The sequence below is a fragment of the Numida meleagris genome, chromosome 4, assembly GCF_002078875.1.
Source record: "Numida meleagris isolate 19003 breed g44 Domestic line chromosome 4, NumMel1.0, whole genome shotgun sequence".
In the NCBI taxonomy this organism is placed as follows: Eukaryota; Metazoa; Chordata; class Aves; order Galliformes; family Numididae; genus Numida; species Numida meleagris.
Genome location: NC_034412.1, coordinates 35,306,760 through 35,328,869, shown reverse-complemented (window position 1 = coordinate 35,328,869; position 22,110 = coordinate 35,306,760). Strand labels below are relative to the sequence as shown.

Genomic DNA, 22,110 nt, shown 5'->3' with positions numbered 1-22,110 from the left:
TGGAGCTTCAGCTTTGTACATGCCTTGCTTTCTGAAATAATTGCAAAGATGAGCGCTCTTACAGACTCCTTAAATTTGGAAAGTAGTAAGTTAAGGAGAAAATTGCTATGCTAGTTCTTGAACTCTTGCAAAACTTGGACTGTACCTTCTCGAGGCTATTCTTTCTGAAGTATTCTTCTCTACGTGTTTTTTTTTTTTTTCCCCTGGCTAGTATAAAAGAATAAATGTTTTTATCTCAGTCCACTTCTTACTATGCTCTGCATGTTTCATTTTCTTCCTTCAGTATAGTCATGTTACTTCAATATTGTCAGGTCTGAAGCAATAACCTGTAACAAATATCCAAGTGCAATGTTAAACCTATTCAGTATTGCAATTCTCTTTTCTCATAGGTCTTAAGATTGTTTATCACTTGATTAAACTAGTGTTCATTTTCAACCAAACTTTTTTGTATTTTAACTTGATAGTCTGAAATATGTAACCTCTGAGGGTGTTTAACATAGTTTTTTAGTATGGTGTAATGCTTTTAAGGATTTCCTTGCATTTGAGATACTGTCCTTCAAACCTCCTTGGAAGAAGTTTGAATAGGAGGAGGTGCATGGTCCTTTTTATTGTTATTAAAAGGGTCATTTAGTCTACTTTGCTGCTTTTTATTAAAAAAATATTTGTTTCCTTCTCAAGGCTTTCCAATGAGTACTTTCCACTGTTCTTAGTATTTCTTTACACAGATCTTCTCTAGATATTTTACATCTGTCACGCAAGATTAGCCAAGTAGTTTTTTGATCACGATGGTTATGAAAAAGGCAAGTAGTTTACAATAACTAGTTCAGAAAGTTGGTTAGCCTATGTAATCTAAGCTTGTAGTTGTAGAAGAAGCTTGTGTTGCACTAAATCAGTACAGCAAGAGAATTATGGAACTGAAGTAGAAACTACCATACATGTGTCTTTCAAACTTGAACTGGCATATTCAAGCTTACCTGCTGCATCAGGAACGGCTGGCCTGTCTCAATTCCAGTAGACACTTGTGCAATCTCTGCTGTGGTCAGTACAATACAGATTTCACAATCTGTTTTCTGAATTCTTTCATGCAGCATTCCAGAATGAGGAAAAATTTTGAATTGTTTGTAAGGTGTGTTCTTTGCTATTGCCTTTTAATATGAAAATTCTTGGAGTGGACGTTGATCTTCTGGACCTTTGCACACTATTTTAAAAATGACTTCTTAAAAATGTTTTGAACAGTGGCACGGCAAAATTGTTGCATGGATATAGGTAGTAGATAGGCAATATTTGTGGTTCTGATAGCACTAAATTGGGTGTAATTTTGTCATTTCATGTCACTTGCGGGATGCAGAGAATATAAGAGACATTAAAGTGTAAATGTGATTTTAAAGGTTTTGCACAATGTCATTGTTACTGATGTCATAAAGATCAGCACTGTTTGTTTTGAATGAAGTATTGATTAATAAATTGGAAAAAAGAAAACACCCACAAAATTATTTAGATGCTTGAGAAATCATGCAATTAATAATATGATTAATCTTTCCACATATGACTCCAGTCTGAAAGAAATTAAAGTTATAAATAAAAGAGGTAAATGTTGCTTCAGCTCGACAATAGAAGCAAAAGCGTTGTCTTAAAAATCTGACGCAAGCTGTTTCTGATGAAACAGGAAAATGTAAAAACAAACAAAAAGAACAAACAATTCTATACATAATTGCTAATTACTAAAAATAGAATTTAGGACAAAATGTGAATTCCACAGATGCCATTCTGAGTATTACTGAATTTAAGACTTCTTATAATCATGAGATCCAGGAAAATAATTCTTCTGATATTAAAAGGGAGTCATAAACCTAACCTCAAATGCGCGTATTTGAGTATTTTAGAGATAAACATAGGTAATAAAATATCCCAGGAAGGGAAACAATTTTAAGGCAAGGAGGAAGAAACAGCTTTAATTTAGCTTGGTTGTTGCCTACAGTTCTGGATAATCGAAAAGAGATCATGGTGGTCAGAAATGCAAAATAACCTTTAAAACTCCAGCTGTTGGGAACAGTCTAAAATATTCTCAAGACAGTAAATCCCAGTTGATTTTTCATATACGTGCAGGAAACATGTTTTAAAAATATTTTTCTTAACTGTATTTTATTTGCCTGCATTTATTTTGGTGACAAATATTTGAGATAAACACAGTCTGCTTTTAAGTTTTTTGTTACCTCTCAGACTGGAATTATCAGAAACTGAAACAGTTCTTAGAAATTCTGTAAGAGAAAAACAACTTCTATTTTCAAGAGGTTCTAAATGAAAAACTTTAGGAACTAAAGAAAAATATCCTTTTATACATTATTGTAGTAGTTTTTCCAGAAGGGATTAAATCTTCCTTAGTAATTATTTGATTGCTTTAGTAATAATATAGTAAAGAGACTGTGATTCTTTTATTTCTGGAAAAGATTTTATATTGTTTTGATGGGTTATTGCCTACATATCAGAGGGTCCACAACTTCTTATAAAGAAATATGCAAGTAACTTTATTTGCTTCTATTCTACTGTACGATGTAATGGTTACCCATAAATATGTACATTTCAAACTAAATTTTGTTAAGAAAACTAATTCCTGTGCTTCTTTCCTTAGGAGCAGACTTTTAAACTTCCGTTACTTCTGAGTGATTGACTTGTACCCTGAAGTTTATGTTTTATATTTACTCCAGAGCTCTTTTTTGACTAGGTTCTGAATATTTATTAGCTTTATCCTGTTCCTATATCCTTATATCCAGTATGATAAGAAAGTGAGTTTTTCTGTTTCCTTGATTGTTAAACCACCAGATGCAAAACAATGACTGTTTAAGTAGAAACTATCAACATAAATAATACAAGAAATTCTTGTTGCATCTTTCAGGTACTTTGAATAGTTTCCTACAATCACATATCTAAGGTGTCATTAAATAAATAGAAGCATGAGTCTCTAAATCGAATGGTACAATATTAATCTGAGCCCTGGGTGCTCAACCTTCATTTAATAATGGTATTATTGAATATTTTCTTGGAAGCAAAAAATTGCATCTAGTTTTAAGTTTTGAGTCCAGTGGCAACAGTATCCAGTCATGCAGTCTTTACAAATCTCTCGTTGTCCTGATGTAGTTCATAAAGGGAAGAGTGGATGTTTCTATCCACACACCAATCTAAACCATCTTGCATATCAGCATAATGTGCTGCGTGACTGTTCTTCCCCTCAGTAGGAGAAAGCTAGGTAAAGCTCAAGTCTCCTAAAGAGCAAGGAGTCCATGGATTGTAAATCATCATCATATTCAGAGTAAAAGCTGAAATTAAAGGTTCAGGACTTTCTAACAGTTCTGTGGGATCCCAAGGAGTTTTATAGTTTATTCTTGGAAATTTTCATCGCTTTTAAATTATGTAAAATCAATAATTTGTTAATTTTTGTACTAATGATCAACCAGGTACTTCAAAAAAAAAAAGATTTATATTGAATTTTAATGGGTCTCATCTATTTCAAAGGGGGAAACAGATCCTAGTCCTGGAGATGTCAGCCTATGGCTTGGACAGGTACACACTTTGCTGGGTAAAGAAATGGCTGGATGGCTGGGCCCAGAGAGTAGTGGTGAATGCAGTTAAATCCAGCTTGTGGCTAGCCATGAGTGGGGTTCCCCAGAGGTCGATACTGTAGCTTGTCCTATTTAATATCTTTATTGATGACCTGGATGAAGGGATTGAGTGCACCCTCAGTAAGTTTGCAGATGACACGAAGTTGGGAGGAAGTGTCGATCTGCCTGCAGGTAGGAAGGCCCTACAGAGGGGTCTATACAGGCTGGTTTTCTGGACGGAGGTCAGTGGGATGAAGTTGAACAAGACCAAGTGCTGGGTCCTGCGCTTTGGCCACAACAACCCCAGGCAATGCTACAGGCTTGGGGCAGAGTGGCTGGAAAACTGTGTGGAAGAAATGGACCTGGGGGTATAGGTTGATGCTTGGCTGAATATGAGCCAGCAGTGTGCCCAGGAAGCCAAGAAGGCTGGTGGCATCCTGGCTTGTGTCAGAAATAGTGTTGCCAGCAGGAGCAGGGAAGTGATCGTCCCTCTGTACTCAGCTTTGGTGAGGCTGCACCTTGAGTACTGTGTTCAGTTTTGGACCTCTCACTATAAGAAAGACAATGAAGCCCTGGAGCATGTCCAGAGAAGGGCAACGAAGGTGGTGAGGTGTGTGGAGCACAAGTCTTATTGAGAGCAGCTGAGGAAACTGGGATTGTTCAGTCTGGAGAGGAGGCGGCTCAGGGGAGATGTTATTGGTCTCTACAATGACCTGAAGGGAGATTGTGCCAAGGTGGGAGTTGGCCTCTTCTCCCAGCTAACAGTGATAGGATGAGAGGTAGTGGCCTCAGGTTGCTCCAGGGAGGTTCAGGTTGTATATTAGGAAAAAATTTCTTCTCCAGAAGGGTGGTGAGGTATTGGAACAGGCTGCCCAGGGAGGTGGTTGAGTCACCATTCCTGGAGGTGTTTAAGAAACATTTAGATACTGTACTAAGGGACATGTGTTAGTGGAGAAATATTGGTGATAGGTGGATAGTTGGACTAGATGATCATGGAGGTCTTTTCCAACCTTGGTGATTCTATGATTTTTCTGCCACAGTAGCAGAAAAGTGTAAAGGAGGTAAAAGGTGGATGTGCAATTTTTTAATGGGGGACGACTTCCAACCGTAATGGGAAGTACTCAATGAAAGCCTGGCATAATTAGGCTACTAAAATAAGAAGTTTGATGTGAAAAGGAGAGAGTGCTAGAAAAAGTTAATTGTCTTAGATTTTATGTGGAGGAGGAGGAATGGGGCAGCCTGTTTATATATATTACTTTGATTAGATACAAAATGGGGCAAGTTAGTGTCAAGACCTCAAAGGAAGATATTAGAGTAATCAAGACAGAAGGCAATAAAAATGGAGGTGCTTTCGTTGCTAAGAGTTTCCATTGTGCATTTGTTGTGGTTTAACCTGGCAGGTGGCTAAGCACCACGCAGTTGTTTGCTCATTTCCCCTTTTCCCAGTGGAATGGAGGAGAAAATCAAAAGGAAAGAAAAACAAAGTAGAATTTGAGGGTGAGATAAAACTATTTAAAAAGATAGAGAAAAGGAAAACGATAATAGTTATGACATATATATGTGTGTGTGTGAATGTATATAATGTGTGATGCACAAGCAGTTGCTCACCACCTGCTGACAGATGCCCAGCTAGCCCCTCGAGCAGCGGAAGAGAGAGAGATGAACTCCCACTCGCTTCAAAACTCTCCTTCCACATGATGTCGTAGAATGAGAGAATCTTAGAATGGTTAGGGTTGGAAGGGACCTTTAAGATCATCTAGTTCGAACCCCCCTGCTATAGGCAGGGACGCCTCCCTCCAGACCACATTGTTCAGAGTCCCATCCAGCCTGGCCTTCAATGCTTCCAGGGTGGGAGTATTTGCAGCCTTGGTGGGCAACATGTAAATCAGCCCTCTTCCAGTAAAAAACCATTTCTCCCCATCCTGTAGCTGTCACATGGTATGGAATACCCCTTTGGCCAGTTGACTTAAACTGTCCTAATTCTGTTCCCTCACAGCCCTTCTTTAATATGAGATGGGAAACTGGAATGGCCTTGGCTCTGTACAACACTGCGTAGTAGTAACTGTAAATATCAGTGTGTTATGAACATTGCTTTTCTCCCAGAACCAAAACATAATGTAATACCAGACACTCTCAAGCAAAACAATTCTGTCTCGCCTGAATCTAAGACAGCAGGGACAGAAAAGACTGGCTTGTAGACAGTTTTGTGGAGCTTAGCAAAATTTAGAAAGCAAAGCTTAATTCTGATTCTGTAAGAAGTGTTGAAGATGATGCTGAGTGCAAGATGTGTCATGTTGATGAATGAAATTACCTGAAAAATACTTGGCGAGAGGATTTGGAGTGGGTGAAGAAAATGATAAATAGCTGTATTTCACATAGGTTACTCTAGAAGTAATTCATCCTAATTATTTCCATGCAAACTACAAAAGATACAAAGAGCACAATAACACTATTTGATAAAGCAAATTCTCAGTCACGAAGCACTATTTTTCAACGCGTTCACCACCATTAGCTATGCATTTTTGCTAGCTATGAACAAGAGCTTGCGTGCCACGCTCGTAAAAATCTGCACCGGCACAGGTGACCCACAGCTGCTACGACAGTGCCTTTGCTAGGAAAATGTTGCCAACGCAGTCCATCTTTCATCGGTCTGAACAGATGGAAGTCAGAAGGTGCCAAATCCAGATTGTATGGTGGGTGTGGGAGGACAGTACGGCTGAGATTGGCCATGTGCTCCATGGTCTTCAGACTGCTGTGGGGCCTGGTGTTATCCTTTTGCAAGAGAAAGGTTGTCTTCTTCTCTGGGCTGGCTCTGGAAGTTCCAGCTTTCAGCTTATTCAGCATGGCAACGTACAGGTCAGAGTTGATGGTTTTGGTGGGTTTCAGGAAATCCAGAATGATCACCTCTTTCCTATCCCAAAAGACAAGCACATCATTCCACTTGCTGAGGGCTGTGCCTTGAAATTCTCTTCCGTGGGGAATTCATACCTCACCACTCCACGGACTGCCGTTTTGACTCTGGCTCACAGTGGTGTCACCACGTCTCATCGCTGGTCATGGTGCAATCCGGGAAACTCTCACCTTCAGCCTCACACTGATGCAGTGTTACTTCTGTTCCTGAGTGAGCACTTGTGGGACCCACCTGGTGCAAACTGTGATATTCCAATGTTGCCACCATTTCCAATGCATTTAAGCCAATATCCAGCTCCACACACGGTTCCCTGGTCGCAATCTGCCATTTTGTGTGGATGTGCTGATCGAGATACTCTTCATGTCGTGGCGTGACAGCTGTGCGCAGCCATCTGCAACATGGATTGTCTTTCATGTGACTGTCGCCACTCCTGAAACACAGCCCACAGCCTCCCTGTGTTCACATCCGCTACTTGGTTTCCATAAACGTTCAGCAATCATCAGAGAATGTCAGTGGGTGCAATGTTTTCTGCATAGAGGAATTCACTTCTGCTTCATACACACTTCCACGTCAGATGTCATTTTATCAGTGTCATTCTGCTGCCATCTGCCGCGTGGCAAAAAAATGTAACAGAATATTGGCAGGAATGTTCAGCCTCTAATGCTTTGCCATCAACATCTGCCTCTGACATTGTGTGCCAGCACAATAAAATAGGAGGCATAACTTTTGGAGCAGCCCTCTTACAATACTGACATTGCTCTGAGTTTACTGCTCTGTTAATAAATTATTCAAAATTCCATGTTTGAATTGAAAACATTAATTAGTTACAAATTTCCTTTGGGAGGACTAATAATAGTGATTTCCATCAATTTCACAGTTGTTATTTGATTTGTTTACTGTTTGAACTGTATTTTGGAGTTATTCAGTGAAATAAGTTCTGATATAAAGTACTGCAATATTGTTAAAACAATTCTAATATATATATTTAAAATAGAATATCGTGGGGTATTACTATGGACTATACACTTAATAACTTCTAAAATACTTTGTTTCTGTGATCTGTTCATTTACTTTGGGGCGAGGTTCCCAACAGTGCTAACAAAGCTTGGTACTGTGATGGAACTTAGTTGCAGAAAAGATTGTTCTATTTTTAACCATGACTGAGAACAGAGTTGCGCTGAGTCACCAACAGCAGTGTGACAAATAGTAAGAATTCACAACACTCAAATAGTATCCAAATCCAGTGTATCTTGGATTGATTATTGCCTTTGGGAAAAAGAAAATGTAAAGATGTACGCGTAGAAGCTCTGGGATTGAATTTACTTTGGAATTGGGGAAAACAAACAGAAAGCCCGATGCACTGTAAGTACCTGTGCTTGTTAGTCTAGGAAGTTAGTGATCTCTATTTTGATCCTGTCAGCTCTCAAAAGAGTGTACAGGAAGACTGATAATTTGCTAAAGGATTTCCTTTTGCATTTTAGTGATATGTGTGGTTACCATAACATTGCTGTTTTGACCTGATGAACACAGCTGTAAGGCTGAAGATTATGTTTTAGGGAAATTGTCACTTTTTGTTTTGTTCTCCTTTTTACAGTGAAGAAATGTGGGGGAGGGGAAGGCTTGGAGGGGAACAAGGTTGGCATGGCAGCACATGACAGGACTATTGTGTTGGGTAAATGGACATTTGTAGAAATACTGCTACAATGGTGTGTATGAAAGTATCCTAAGAGTAGAGCTTATAAAACAGCTATAACATTAAGTGTTCAAAAAGAAGTGAACTTTGTATTCTTTGCAGTGGTGCTTACCGTTTCTTCACAAAATGTTTCTTATTGTGAACACAGTTCTTTGGAGCCTGAAAGCATTCTTGCCTACAGGGAAGAAACAATATTTCACTTTGCAGGCCATTGCAGTTGTACCAGATGTGTTTGGAACGTTAAATTATTGTATTATTCAGTGATTTGACATTCTTTATTGCATGGTTGAAAAATAGAGTTGAAATCAGCAAACTTTGTAAGTGGCATGAAAACAGACCTGAGATGATAATTTTATTTCATTTGGAAAGGGCTTTTGGTGTTTTTTTAATAAACTGTCTTGGATTAATTGGATTCATTTGGGTGAGTGTTAACAGATTAATGAATTAAAGCCATTTCTTTTTGCCTTTTGGTACAGGAATCAGGAACTTAAAGACTTGGGAGAACTTGCACCTCACTGGGATAATATGCGTAAAAGTGTTATTGCTCACTGTGATCAGATGTTGAGCATATATCAAGATACTCTCGCAGAGCTTGGAAAGTATACAGGTATGAAAGCAGCCTCCCCTCAGCTGGAGAACTTAGCTGTCAACCTAGTCAACACTTATTATAAACTAAAGTATTCAGCAGAAATAAAAGACAAAACCAAAATATTTGTATTCATTTCATTTCTGAGATACTGAGAGGTTCCCTGTTTCTTCTGTTTTCTTTTTTTTTCCATGCATTCCAGCATGGTTTCACAATTAACATAGCACATGGTTATACAGCAACCAAAAAGTGGGAAAGTGGATGTGCCTGGTTTAATTGCATATTCCCTTGAATTTACTGCTCTAGTAATATCGAGTACCACCTGACAGCTGAAAACAGTCTTAGAGAGGTAGTTCTGTCAGTTTTTCTTGAAACATAAGTTGCATTTAACAGTGTAGAGAACAACTGTAATATGTTTTGCATATCCTTAGTGCATATGTTATTGCTCAGGTTGTGCCAGAAAAGCACATAATTTATGTCGGATGTGCGGTCTGTCCACAGTCCAGAAGTAGCAGTGTGTTATACTTCTACTTTTTTTCACACGCAGTGGTCTGATGCACGTGAGGTGTTTGTTCAGTTAATATTTGTCAGGATCCTATGGACTGCAATGTATTGTAGTGTCCACACACGAGTTGAATAAAGGCAGCGTCAGTGACAGATGTACAAGGAGGCAGCTGGTCTTTTTCACCTTTAGAAGTTCTTGCGTATAAAAAGAACAAGAAAAGACTTCAGAACAAAGTACTTACGCTTTTGAATTACTTTTCTTTTGATTGTTCACAGATCATTTAAAGAACTTATGTTAGTTCTTTTCTATTTGATAAGACTGCTGGAATTACTTCCCGAATAACACTGTATTTGGAGCGAACTATTTTTTTTGTTCATAGCATGCCTTCCACCTCCATTCACTATTGCTTTTGAGATTTTTCCAGAAGGAAATAGACAATTGTGCTCTGAGTGACTGCAGAGGCCCTGTTGCTGCTTTCTTGCCAGTGATCCTCATAATCACTTTCTCATTATGCATTTTCTATGGTTGTGCTGCCACTATTGGGTATGCTGTTTCACTCTGTATTCTCCTTACTAGCTATGTGACTTTGTATGTGTAGGCATGGGCTTGCCAGCGATTAACAGGTCTTTGTGCATTGTGTTTACATATACAGCATTTAGTTACCTCTTTTGAAATTTCAGATGACTACAAGGGTTAACTTGCATTATTTTCTTATCTATTTCCAGCTTTCTACAGTTGCACAAAAACCAACCAACCAACTTTTCTTTATTTACTGAGAAATGGCATGGCTTGTTTTAGTTCAATATGCAACTAAATTGCTTTAGAAACTAATTTTTTCTTTCACAGAATTGGACATGCTTTTTATAATTAATCTACTGCATTTAGTAGGTGAGACAGAAATCTTTATTTTCCATAATAATCATTAAAATTGTAAGGTTATCTGTGATCTATCATCTTCTAATAGAAAACTGAGCATGGTATTTGTCACCTCATATTGTTCAGAGATATCTTCTTTAGTCACAGGAAAAGAGAAATCCTGTTTTAGTATATGAACAAAAAAAAAAGCCCTTTACTGAAACCAAATGTTTTGGCAGCAGTGAGAAGGAAGCTCATCTGTTATACTGAATGTTGTATAATCAATTGCATTTTGGTTGCACAACTGTAGTTTCTTGTATTTATGCTTGTTTACCATCATCAGAATATTCCAGTTCTGATTTTGGCAGACTACTGTATGACGTGACTTACGTTTTGGTGTTTTGACTAATGCACATTTTTTTAAGGCTTTGTTAGTTCGATTTTGAAAGCATTCCATAAAGTATCATATGCAAGGAAATAGATACAGATGGTGAAGGAATCGGTATATTAAGTAACACTTTAAGGAAAATATTAAAATGGCCTCTTGGGATTTAAAAAAAAAAAAGACAATGTCATTTACTATATATAAATTGTGCAAGGCCTTTATTTATTGTGACAAGTGAATTTGAAAAGGGCTGATGATATTAAATGGTTTGTCTTAATGAGAAATACCTGAAAGACAATGCAGTCATTGGTCATAGCCATCATGGGTTCACAAAGGGGAAGTCCTGTTTAACTTAATCTCCTTTTATGACAAGGCTATGCACCTGGTTGACCAAGGGAAACCAGTTAACGTAATCTTTTTGAATTTCAGCGAATCCTTCAATACTGTTTTTCAGAGTATTCTTATGGACAAAATGTCCAGCAAACAGCTAGACGAGATCACAATGTGATGGGTGAGCAATTGGCTGATGGATAGGGTAGGACAGCCTCACCACAAGCATTATGTAGAGTTTTGGGCACGACAGTGTAGAGAAGACCTATTAGAGAGCATCCAAAGGAGAGCTGGTGAAGGGTCTGGAGGACAAAGAGTATGACGAGAGACTCAGATCACTTGGTTTGTTCAGCCCAGAGAAGAGGAGGCTGAGAAGAGGTCTCATGGTGGCCTATAGCTTCCTCAGGAGGAGAGTGGAGGGGCAGGAGGTGCTCATGTCTTCTCTGGAAACAGTGACAGGACCTGAGGGAACAGCATGGATTTGCTCCCCAGGGCAGTGGTCACAGCACTGGGCTGCCAGAGTTCAAGAAGTGTTTGACCAAAGCACTCAGAAATATCGTTTGATTTTTGGGTGGTTCTGTATGGAGCCAAGAAATGGACTTGATCTATGATTCTAACTGCAGTGGACCAGGGAACCCAAGATTCTTGACGAGGATAGAACCAGCACACGAAACAAAGTAGGAACATTGCTTTCAAAACTAAACAACCTAATAATTGTGCTGAAGATTTAAGATAAATGAGGAGAACTTAATTTGGATGTCAACACTGAGGGACATAGCTAAACCTCATGTCTTCAACAACTCCTTTTTTCCTCAGTAATATGCCGTTGGTAAAGTAATTATTTGTATTAGGGAAAATCCTTATTTTTCTGGGTGCGTGAAAATTTCTGTTAACATTAGAAAGTTCAGTGGTATATATGTACATTGTAAAACCAGTTAATAGTACAGTAATTCTGAAGAAGACAATATTTACTTTAAATCCTGCGCAATATTTATTCTTATTAAAGCACAAATTAAGTTAGATGATAAATCTCTGGGCAGTAAGTGTTCCTTCAGAGTTCCACAAAGATCTAACATTTTTTATGTGTACTATATACCTTACATAAATGGAGGCAGAGGTGGGGAGGAGGAAAGGGAATTTTATTGTATGTATGTGTATAGAGTCAGACTAAAATACCAGATCTGTATTTTTATCCTGTAGGCAATGAAGGATTTGGCTGCCTAAAATTCAAGTAAAATCTAGAACAGATTTAAATGTGGCTAAGAGTTCATTTTGCTTTCAGATTTCATTTCTATAGCAGTATTAGCCTATATATGGCTTGTACCTAGGTCAGAACTTCTATGCAATTATAGCTACACAGATGGCTTTTAAAATCCTGTGACAGCTCAGGGCATATCCTGCTCTTCTCTGTACTGAACTTGAGTGACTTGTGGTTCTTTCGTGGTGTTCTGACTGAAAGCTATCTTCTCCTGGGCACATGGGTGAAAATATGGGTAGTGTAGGCAGAATGCTAGCCCTGGCAGCTGACTGGATAGGGTGAAACTTCGACTTGAGTTACCTGATGTTCCAGTATGTCGTAATCTTTACAGAGACATTAAAGTGGTCTTCACAGAAGTTTTTATGTTTGAGGAATAGGAATAATGAAGGCACAGGTGAGTAAGACATGCAGTGAATACTTTGTTGAATACATTTGCCTAGGATGAGAATGCAGGATTTGCAGCCAAAAAGAGTGACCATTAAGTCATTTTTGCGTACATCATGACCTTGCATCTACTGTCTATGGTCTTGTTAAAGCTCATGCAATTCTGCAAATTTGCTAGTACCTCAGTAGCTTTGCTTTGTGGTGTCATTGGTGCCATCTGACAATATGATTTGCATTGGGAGGCTAAAGTATGCTTAGTTGCATTGGAATTTATGGCAATTCCAACAGACAACCTCTAGGAAATTTTGACTGAGCAAATAATTTCAAATGCATGTTTTACTCTCCCCACACACAAGAAAAGGTTGAACCTTTTCAGATTTTTTTGTGGGGGAGGGGAGAGAAATCAGAGACTAATATTAGAACTAATATCAGAGAAATTTTAGTTGAAGCGATTAACAGGCAAGAATGTAGGATGCTGACAAAACGATATAACTTGTGCTGCCTGAGTGAGAATGTAGGACCACCTCTCTTTACTAATGCACGACCTTTGGCTTTGTATATATGCCCTATTAAATACCTCCAGGTAGATCCTATTTATTCCCATGAGGCTTTAATTATATTCCTTTATACCACAGTAGAGTTGCTCATAATCTCATTCTTCTGAAGCACATAGCCAGATTTTTTTGGACAGCGTTGTGCTTTTTTTCTCATACCGGATTTTTTTAAGAAGGAAAAGTAATTTATAGCTTTTCTTAAGCCATTTTATGCTTCTTTAATTGGAACTTTCTGGGAAGAATACATAGCTCAGTCAATGTAATATTTTTCTTTTAATAAAAAAAATGTTTGTGAAAATGTAGTACCATCGTATCTCTGTACGACTGTGTTTTTCAAACAGAATAAACATAATGCCCATTAACTATGGCATTATTTCCAGCAGACTGCAGACCTATTTCAGGCAGCAGGAAAAAAATGCATATCACCTAGAATAAAAAATTAGATTGTTCTCTGAATTAAAAGCAGTTTTGTTGCTTGTAATATGGATACATGCTGAGACTGTTAGTGAACCATTCTTCTGCTAATATACAGTTACACATTAAAAGTAAATTAAGGAAAGCTACAAGTATTGTCCTCGCATTAAAAAGAAGACAAAACATCTGCAGGGTGCTTAAGATAATGATTCTTTAAACTTCTTTTTTTTTCAGGTTCTTCCTTCAAATCAAGCTGTAGCAAAGGAGAAAAAACATTAGAATTCATCCCAATAAATCTCCATCTGCAGAGAATGCACGTGCATAGTCCTCGATTGAAAGGTAAAGCATAGTTTGCAGAGAAATCTCCTAAGTATGACAAAGTATACTTAGAATTACAATCAAACTGACAGCTGAGAGTTATGGTTCCCATTTTAACCCTTTTTAAGAAGCAAAAATGTTAATTTGCATATCCAGTTTCAAGAGTCAACATCAGGTGAACATAAAACTTTCAGATGAAACCTTACAACCACAGTAGACCTGAAAGGTAGTATGTTTAGAGAGCTGAGTCTTAGTCATTTCTAATTTTTCATTTAATTGAAGGATACCAGCTACAGTTTTGTTAAACTGTTTAGGTGGAATGTGAAGATGCTTCAGAAAAAAAAAAGCACAGCAAGTTTTAGGAGTAAATTGATTCTTCAGTAAATTCATCTGCAATTTGGACTTAAGTGGATTTGAAATAATATTGAGGAAGAAGTAATTTCAGAAGAAATACAGTGACTTTTAAATAAAATTTTGAAATTAATTTCATATGTTTTTTACTTTACCATCCACTGAAGTTTGTACAGTATTAGTTTGTGTAAGATATATGCAGTGTGGCACAATACAGATTTCTTATATGACTATTCCTTGTTAACCCTTTGTTTTTAATTTTTCATAGAATCACATGAGTGGGAAGGGACCCTTAAAAGTCATCTAGTCTGACTGCCCTGGAATGAACAGGGACACCTACAGCTAGATCAGATTTCTAGATCAGAGCCCCATCCAGCCTGACCTTGAATGTCTCCAGGGATGGGGCTTCTACCACCTCTTTGGGCAACCTGTGCTAGTGCCTCACCACCATTAATATAAAAATCTTTTTTCTTATATTAAATCTAAATCTCCCCTCTTTAAGTTTGAAACCATTTGCCCTTGTCCTATCACTACAGACCCTGCTAAAGAGTCTGTCTCCTTTCTTATAGCTCCCCATTAGATACTGAACGGTTGCCATCAGGTCTTCCCAGAGCCTTCTCTTCTCGAAGCTGAATAGCCCCAGCTCTTTGAGCCTTTCTAATAAGTTCAAGTTTATGAATTCATTATTTAAAAACTCCTACTGCTGTAGAGATATTTAATTATTCACTTTGATTAGTGCTCCCTAGAAATTCGATGTGAACATTTCCTGTCTTTGTTTTATGTCCAAATGTGGAACCAGCTTACTTTCCTGTGTGGTTGAAATTCATTCTCTCAGAATTGTTCATCTACTTCTAAATACCTAAGAAGTTGATTGAGATATTTCTAGAGCAACTGAGTATATATTGTCCCTAGAGACCAACTGTTAAGAAAATCATGAGAACAAAGAAATGACCAGCTACCCCTTCCTTCACATTTCTCTACAAATTCTGAAACCTACACCCACACATACCCATCGCTGAGACTGATGAAAGCTATGAGTCTGTGCTGGAACCTAAAAATCATGTGTGGTGTTGAAGCTATGCAAGGGATTTCTCTGCCTTGTCCTTTGAAGCCACAAGATTTTGATACTGACCACAGATCTTGGAAAACTAAGGAGCGGTTAACTACATTTCTTTTAAGTTTTTTTAGAAAAGAATTTCAGGAGTTTCATGCTCTTTTTGTACTTACGACTTTTCAAACAAATAAACAAATGTAGAATAGACGTGCATTGAAATACGTTTGTAACTATGTGTGGTTAAAAATATTCTGTTGTACCAGTGCAGAACTAATACTGTATTGTTTCATACTGACATGCTGCACAATATTCGGTAGGATGCACGTGTGTCTAGGCAATGACTGAATTTTTCATTATGATCTGTAGTGCCAATCACTGTGCAAAAGCCAGTCTTACCTGTCTTGTTTCTGAGGTAGTTTTTTCACTGTGGCACCGGATATAGCGGTACAGCATGCAAGATTTCTCCCCAGAGATTGTAGTGTGGACTCAACAGCCTAGGTGTGATATAAGTAGCCAAATGTTATTTCTAAACGTAACATTTCCTATTTCCTAGGGAACCTTAATGAACCCAGTTCTGCTCGTGACTAAATGAGCTTTTCAATGCTATTCTGTGCTATGTAAGCATTTGCTTAGTCTTAAATGCAATTATCTCAAGGATTGTGCTGAAAATAGAGTATTTATGCCTTCTAGAAAGTGGGGTTAATTTTCTATAATGTATTCTGTCATTTAATAGAGAAGTCTGCTGCTTGGATAGAGTTCTAGCAGCATCCTATGCAAAGAAAACATTATATTAGGTAAATACAGATGACCATAGTATAGAGAATGTTTTGTGGACAAACTGAGATCTGCTGGATTTACAAGCACTCTACAAATATGCAAATTACACTGTGTAAGGTTTTTGCCTTAGCAATACACTCTTTCTCTAAGCGGATTATAAAATATTAGGGCTGCTCCAAAAGTTATGCCTCCTATTTTATTGTGCTGGCACACAATGTCAGAGGCAGATGTTGATGGCAAAGCATTAGAGGCTGAACATTCCTGCCAATATTCTGTTACATTTTTTTGCCACGCGGCAGATGGCAGCAGAATGACACTGATAAAATGACATCTGACGTGGAAGTGTGTATGAAGCAGAAGTGAATTCCTCTATGCAGAAAACATTGCACCCACTGACATTCTCTGATGATTGCTGAACGTTTATGGAAACCAAGTAGCGGATGTGAACACAGGGAGGCTGTGGGCTGTGTTTCAGGAGTGGCGACAGTCACATGAAAGACAATCCATGTTGCAGATGGCTGCGCACAGCTGTCACGCCACGACATGAAGAGTATCTCGATCAGCACATCCACACAAAATGGCAGATTGCGACCAGGGAACCGTGTGTGGAGCTGGATATTGGCTTAAATGCATTGGAAATGATGGTGGCAACATTGGAATATCACAGTTTGCACCAGGTGGGTCCCACAAGTGCTCACTCAGGAACAGAAGTAACACTGCATCAGTGTGAGGCTGAAGGTGAGAGTTTCCCGGATTGCACCATGACCAGCGATGAGACGTGGTGACACCACTGTGAGCCAGAGTCAAAACGGCAGTCCGTGGAGTGGTGAGGTATGAATTCCCCACGGAAGAGAATTTCAAGGCACAGCCCTCAGCAAGTGGAATGATGTGCTTGTCTTTTGGGATAGGAAAGAGGTGATCATTCTGGATTTCCTGAAACCCACCAAAACCATCAACTCTGACCTGTACGTTGCCATGCTGAATAAGCTGAAAGCTGGAACTTCCAGAGCCAGCCCAGAGAAGAAGACAACCTTTCTCTTGCAAAAGGATAACACCAGGCCCCACAGCAGTCTGAAGACCATGGAGCACATGGCCAATCTCAGCCGTACTGTCCTCCCACACCCACCATACAATCTGGATTTGGCACCTTCTGACTTCCATCTGTTCAGACCGATGAAAGATGGACTGCGTTGGCAACATTTTCCTAGCAAAGGCACTGTCGTAGCAGCTGTGAAACAGTGGGTCACCTGTGCCGGTGCAGATTTTTACGAGCGTGGCACGCAAGCTCTTGTTCATAGCTAGCAAAAATGCATAGCTAATGGTGGTGAACGCGTTGAAAAATAGTGCTTCGTGACTGAGAATTTGCTTTATCAAATAGTGTTATTGTGCTCTTTGTATCTTTTGTAGTTTGCATGGAAATAATTAGGATGAATTACTTCTAGAGTAACCTATGTTGTAAAAACAAACAATAATTACAGGATTGTCATGTTATGTATTGCTGATGTTCATCTACTTCTGGGATAGGAAAGAGACTTCAATTCCCTATTAGAACTGTTTTAGTTCATTATTTTTTTATTTTTTCTACTAAACAACAGCACCTTAAAACTTTCGTACAGCGTGGAGATTTATAGTGACAGAATATAACAGCACAACTTTTAATTCAGCTAGTGTTTTGAAGTTGGTTAATAACTATAACAAAAGTATTTAAGATTAAATTGGTGGCCATTTGTATTCCTAATTTTGTGTCTTTTCATAAAACCTCTCTGGGAATAAGTACGTTTATTTGCTAAGTTGTAATGTGAAATGAAGTATGCAACTTAGCTACAATTTTAGCACTACTTTATTTTGTTCTTGACTGATTTTCTACTTTTTGTCCCCAAACTAGAAACAGACAAATGTCAGAATCTTCTGCTAAATTTAGATATTTCTTTAAATTATAAAACTCTTCCTTTTTTCTTTAGATGAGAATTAGATAACATTGTTCTAGCTACACTCATTTTTAGAGATTACGGAGCATTAATAAAGATGAGAACTAGTGTTAAAATTAGGAGATACATAAATGCATATATCTTTGTAAGACTGACACCCTAGTTATGGGGAACTCTTTTTAGTTCTGTTTATACTAAATGAATTCATCAATATGTTTAGGATGTTCTGGTTGCACTAAATTATAACTATGACAGAAGATAATTGAAGGTGATTATACTTGCCTTTTGTTGGATAAATGGCTTTTGTATCTATTACTCAACATCCCATCTGTTTGGTTTCCTGAAATAAGCTTCATTTTATGAGCACTGAAGAGCTGTGTCTTCTATTAGATATAACGGTGATATTTTTGAACAGTTTGTAGCAGTTGCTGCTAGTTCTGGTGTAAGCAGCACTTAGACATCAAGTTGATCCTTCTCTGCATGTGCTTTGCTTGTCATACATCAAAGGGCAGCCAGGGCATCATAGGGCATGTGTAACCATTCATACAAGCAAATGAACCACAAAAAAATCATTGACCCTTATGCTTTCGGATATCTTCAGTCTGGGAATGCAAGGTAGGTCTTAATCACATCTATCGTATATGTGCATATGGACACGTACGGTTTTGTTCAGTGTGCCCAATAACAGGGTTGCTTTTACTGATCTTTGATTCAGGTTACTATACAGTACTGATGTGGAATAGAATATACCTGTATGTTTAACTTTCCAGTAGGAACATCTGTGAGAAAAATACTGCTTTACTATGAAACAACTATATCTGTATCCCTATCCATTTGTTGAGCAGAACTTTTTGCTCTGTTCATCATACTGCGTAACTTAAATGTATGTATAGTTTTACTTTTGTCCCTGTTTATACAAAAGGTGTGCTTGTTTTAAATGAATTTGGTGGAACATTTCTTCTATGTCCAGGTCAAGACAATGACTGCCTCCTGTGAAGGCAAGGGAGTTGTTTCAAGTTCTAGACTGAGCTGTGCTTGCCGTAGAAATCTCACAGCTCTTTAAATAGATCTGATAAAGCTGAGGTTTGTGGATCTGTGTTGCTGTGGTTGCCACCATGTTGCACGTGTTTTATTCAGGACGTAGTGATGAGCAGGTAGCTTATACGTCTGCATGGTGGAGGAGTTGTGTTTTGGCAAGTGTCTAAGTGTTTCACATGTGTAAAGAGCAGGTGAGTGTATCTTTCAGTCAGAATAATTAGAGTGAAATATTTAAAGCCCAATTTCCTTATTTTTTAATGCCTTGGTGTTTTTTTTTCCCTTTCAAATTCTGAACTAATTATTTGAGGGAAAGCTTTTTTTTCTTTCCCTCTCCCTCTTCCCAATATCTCTTAATTGTTAATTTTTGTGGAGCAAGCTGACAATATGACATAGCTCCTATCACTCTCAGCTACATTTTAAGCTTCGTCTCCACTGTGAAATGTTGTCAACGCTTGTCTGTTCTTTTCATGGGTTATGGTTCTGAGTCACTGGAACATTCCTATATTGGTGCACTTGTGCTAACAGTGCATACCTTTCATGAGGGGCTGCACTGATGTGTAAATGGAACACATCACAAGGAATTTTTCCCAAGTATGCACCACTTTCCAATGTAGCGTGCTCTGAAGGGTGAGAGGTAGAACACCCCATGCCCATCACCAGGATCGCAGATGTTTTCTTTGCTGACCTTAGTCTCCCATGTTTTGCTTGTGGGAGATGGCTCAGCTGATCTGGATGTGTTTGCATCTAAATCAGCTGCTTCTTGACATGCTAAGAGCCTACAGTCTAAATGAGAGCTGCCTTCTGAGCAAATCACCCGAGGTAGTTGTAATCACTGTTTTTAAAACAACTCAGTGAAAGCACTAGGACTTGGTCTTTAATATATTTTCCTATAGTTTTGAGTTCTCTGAAAACATTCAGAAGCTGTTATGCCTTAACCTGATGAGTTCATCTCTTAGTTTATTTTCAAGCCTGTGTTGTTTAAACAATAGAACTGTTGTCAGCTGTGGAGCTCTAATAGCCCAAGACTGTGTTACTGATAAATGTCCATGAAGATCTGAAAGAATGGGCTATTACAGAATCTTGAAGCTCACCTGAGGCTAATGATACTATGTTGCTTCTCCTTTTAAGAAAGAGTTGAAAATCAACCAATTCATTAGAGAGGAATCAATTTGAGTGAATATGTTTTGAGATTCAGCTCTGGAAATAAAACATAGTTCATTAACTCCGAGTCATTTGTACAGTGTTCTTGCTTCTAGCGATATTTATCATCAGAATGCAAGAAAAGTTCTATTTTAGGAGAGGATGAGATTTTAATTTACATTGAAAGCTTCCTTGATGAGTAAAACAGTTCACAAAATAAAATTAAAAACAAAATAAAATTAAAATTAATGTTTTCTTTAGAAAAATGTTTTAAAAATGCATTAGTCTGGCCTGTATTTCTATACCTCCACTGAGTGCAGCATAAGTACCGCTTAGTGCAAATGGAAATTCTAACTTGAAAAGAGTGATTTTGGATGGAACAGCCCTCATCTCCATCCTCACAATTGCAAGCACAAAATGAGAGGCTGTTTTTAAGAAGGCATTGCATCTCCAGTTCTGTAAACATACATCCATAGAAAAAAATCATGATGCATATCATTGCATGCAGAGTAACAACAGTTTGTCACATCAGCAAGAACTTCAGTAGCATACTTATTTCACATCTTGGTAGCTTTCAGCTGAAGATGACAGCTGTGTTTATAAGCATATATGAAAAGTAAATAAAACAGATAGAAAATGAGTCTTAAATGTAGCGTCAAGAAGGTAGTTATATCTGAAAGTAGAAGCTAAACAAATTCAAACCAGAAGCGGAGTGGAAATTTTTTGGTGGTCAGGTTGAGTAATCATTGGAGAAACTTCTCTGGGAATAAAAAGAATTCATGGTCCCTTGAAGTCTTGAAATTAAAATTACATGAAAAATAATAATAAAAAGTCTTTGCTCAACCAGAAGACATTAGCATGATGCAGTAATCACTAGCTGTAATTCTGTAACCTGTAATACGTAGTCAGGATATTTCATCACAGTGATCTCCTGACTAAAATGCAGGAATCTGTGCATTTCAACATGACTGCAATTTAAATAATGGAAGATGTAACGAAGTGTAATACACAAAGGACCAATTTACTTTGTAGCTCTGTAAACTGCAGAACTGGAGTATTTTTCTATATTGTGGCATATAATTTAGACATAGTAATAAATCAGGTAAACTTTCTAATGTGTGCAGTTAGCTGTGTAGAAAGATTGATTAGCTCCTGGCCCTTCTTGAGACACAGATTCTTGATTATTGCTTGGAAATAATATTCTCTTCACGTCTTGTAGAGTAGATTAGTGTTGCCATGCTTTGGGCATAGGTTCATGCAAATCTCTGGTTGTCTCTTATTTTTCCAGATGCTCTGTATGATGTAATCACTGTGGGAGCCCCGGCAGCACATTTCCAGGGATTTAAGAATGGTGGTCTCCGAAAACTGCTGAGTAAATTTGAGGCAGAAAGGCGAAAGTAAGTATTTCTGTAATGGCTAAGCAAGTATTGTTAAATCTGCATTGTAATGTTAGGAGTTACAAAACAGTTTCTCTCTGCTGGATGCATGAAAAATTAAAATCTAGTATGACTGGGCAAGCATTCATTCATAAAACAGTTCCTTTCTTTTTCTTGCTTATTAGACTGCAAAACTGAAGCACAGTTTACCTGCAGTGCCATGATTTATTTTGGACACAAATGCTAAGCTTTGAAATTTTCCATATTTCTGGGAGCCTGAGGAATACCTGTGCTTGAAAACACGCTGTTCAGAATGAGACATCTCTTCTGTAATACTTGAGCCCAAGTAGAAAATAGCTGTAGACAACTTTTCAATAAAGAAACTGTAGCTTGCAGTACTGACTTCATTTCTGACAGCCTTGAGCATGTGAACAAAAATACTTTTCAGCACCCCTGTGAAGTAAATCAGAACGTATTGTTTTCCTTCATAAAATCAAAATGACATTAAGCAAAGGTGAAGGTCTGAACTAGGATATCCATTTGCTTTAAGTTAAACCATAAACATGTACAGCAGTGTTAGTTAAATGTCTTGCTAACTAAATATTAGCCATATATGTTTGTTGCTATGGCTGTTAAGTTTTGAGCTGGTACAGCTCT

The 22,110-nt window shown here is 38.0% G+C and overlaps 1 protein-coding gene across 7 annotated transcripts in view; it reads left to right on the top strand.

Annotated features, from left to right (window-relative positions):
• The window catches only part of INPP4B (inositol polyphosphate-4-phosphatase type II B), a gene marked incomplete at its 5' end in the record, with an annotated part of 191,005 nt that overhangs the window by 86,810 nt on the left and 82,085 nt on the right, over nt 1–22,110 (top strand). For all 7 annotated transcript variants that reach the window (XM_021394498.1, XM_021394499.1, XM_021394495.1 and 4 more), the window contains 3 exon segments: nt 8,677–8,807; nt 13,706–13,810; nt 21,366–21,474. In XM_021394498.1, coding sequence (XP_021250173.1) covers nt 8,677–8,807; nt 13,706–13,810; nt 21,366–21,474 — 345 coding nt within the window.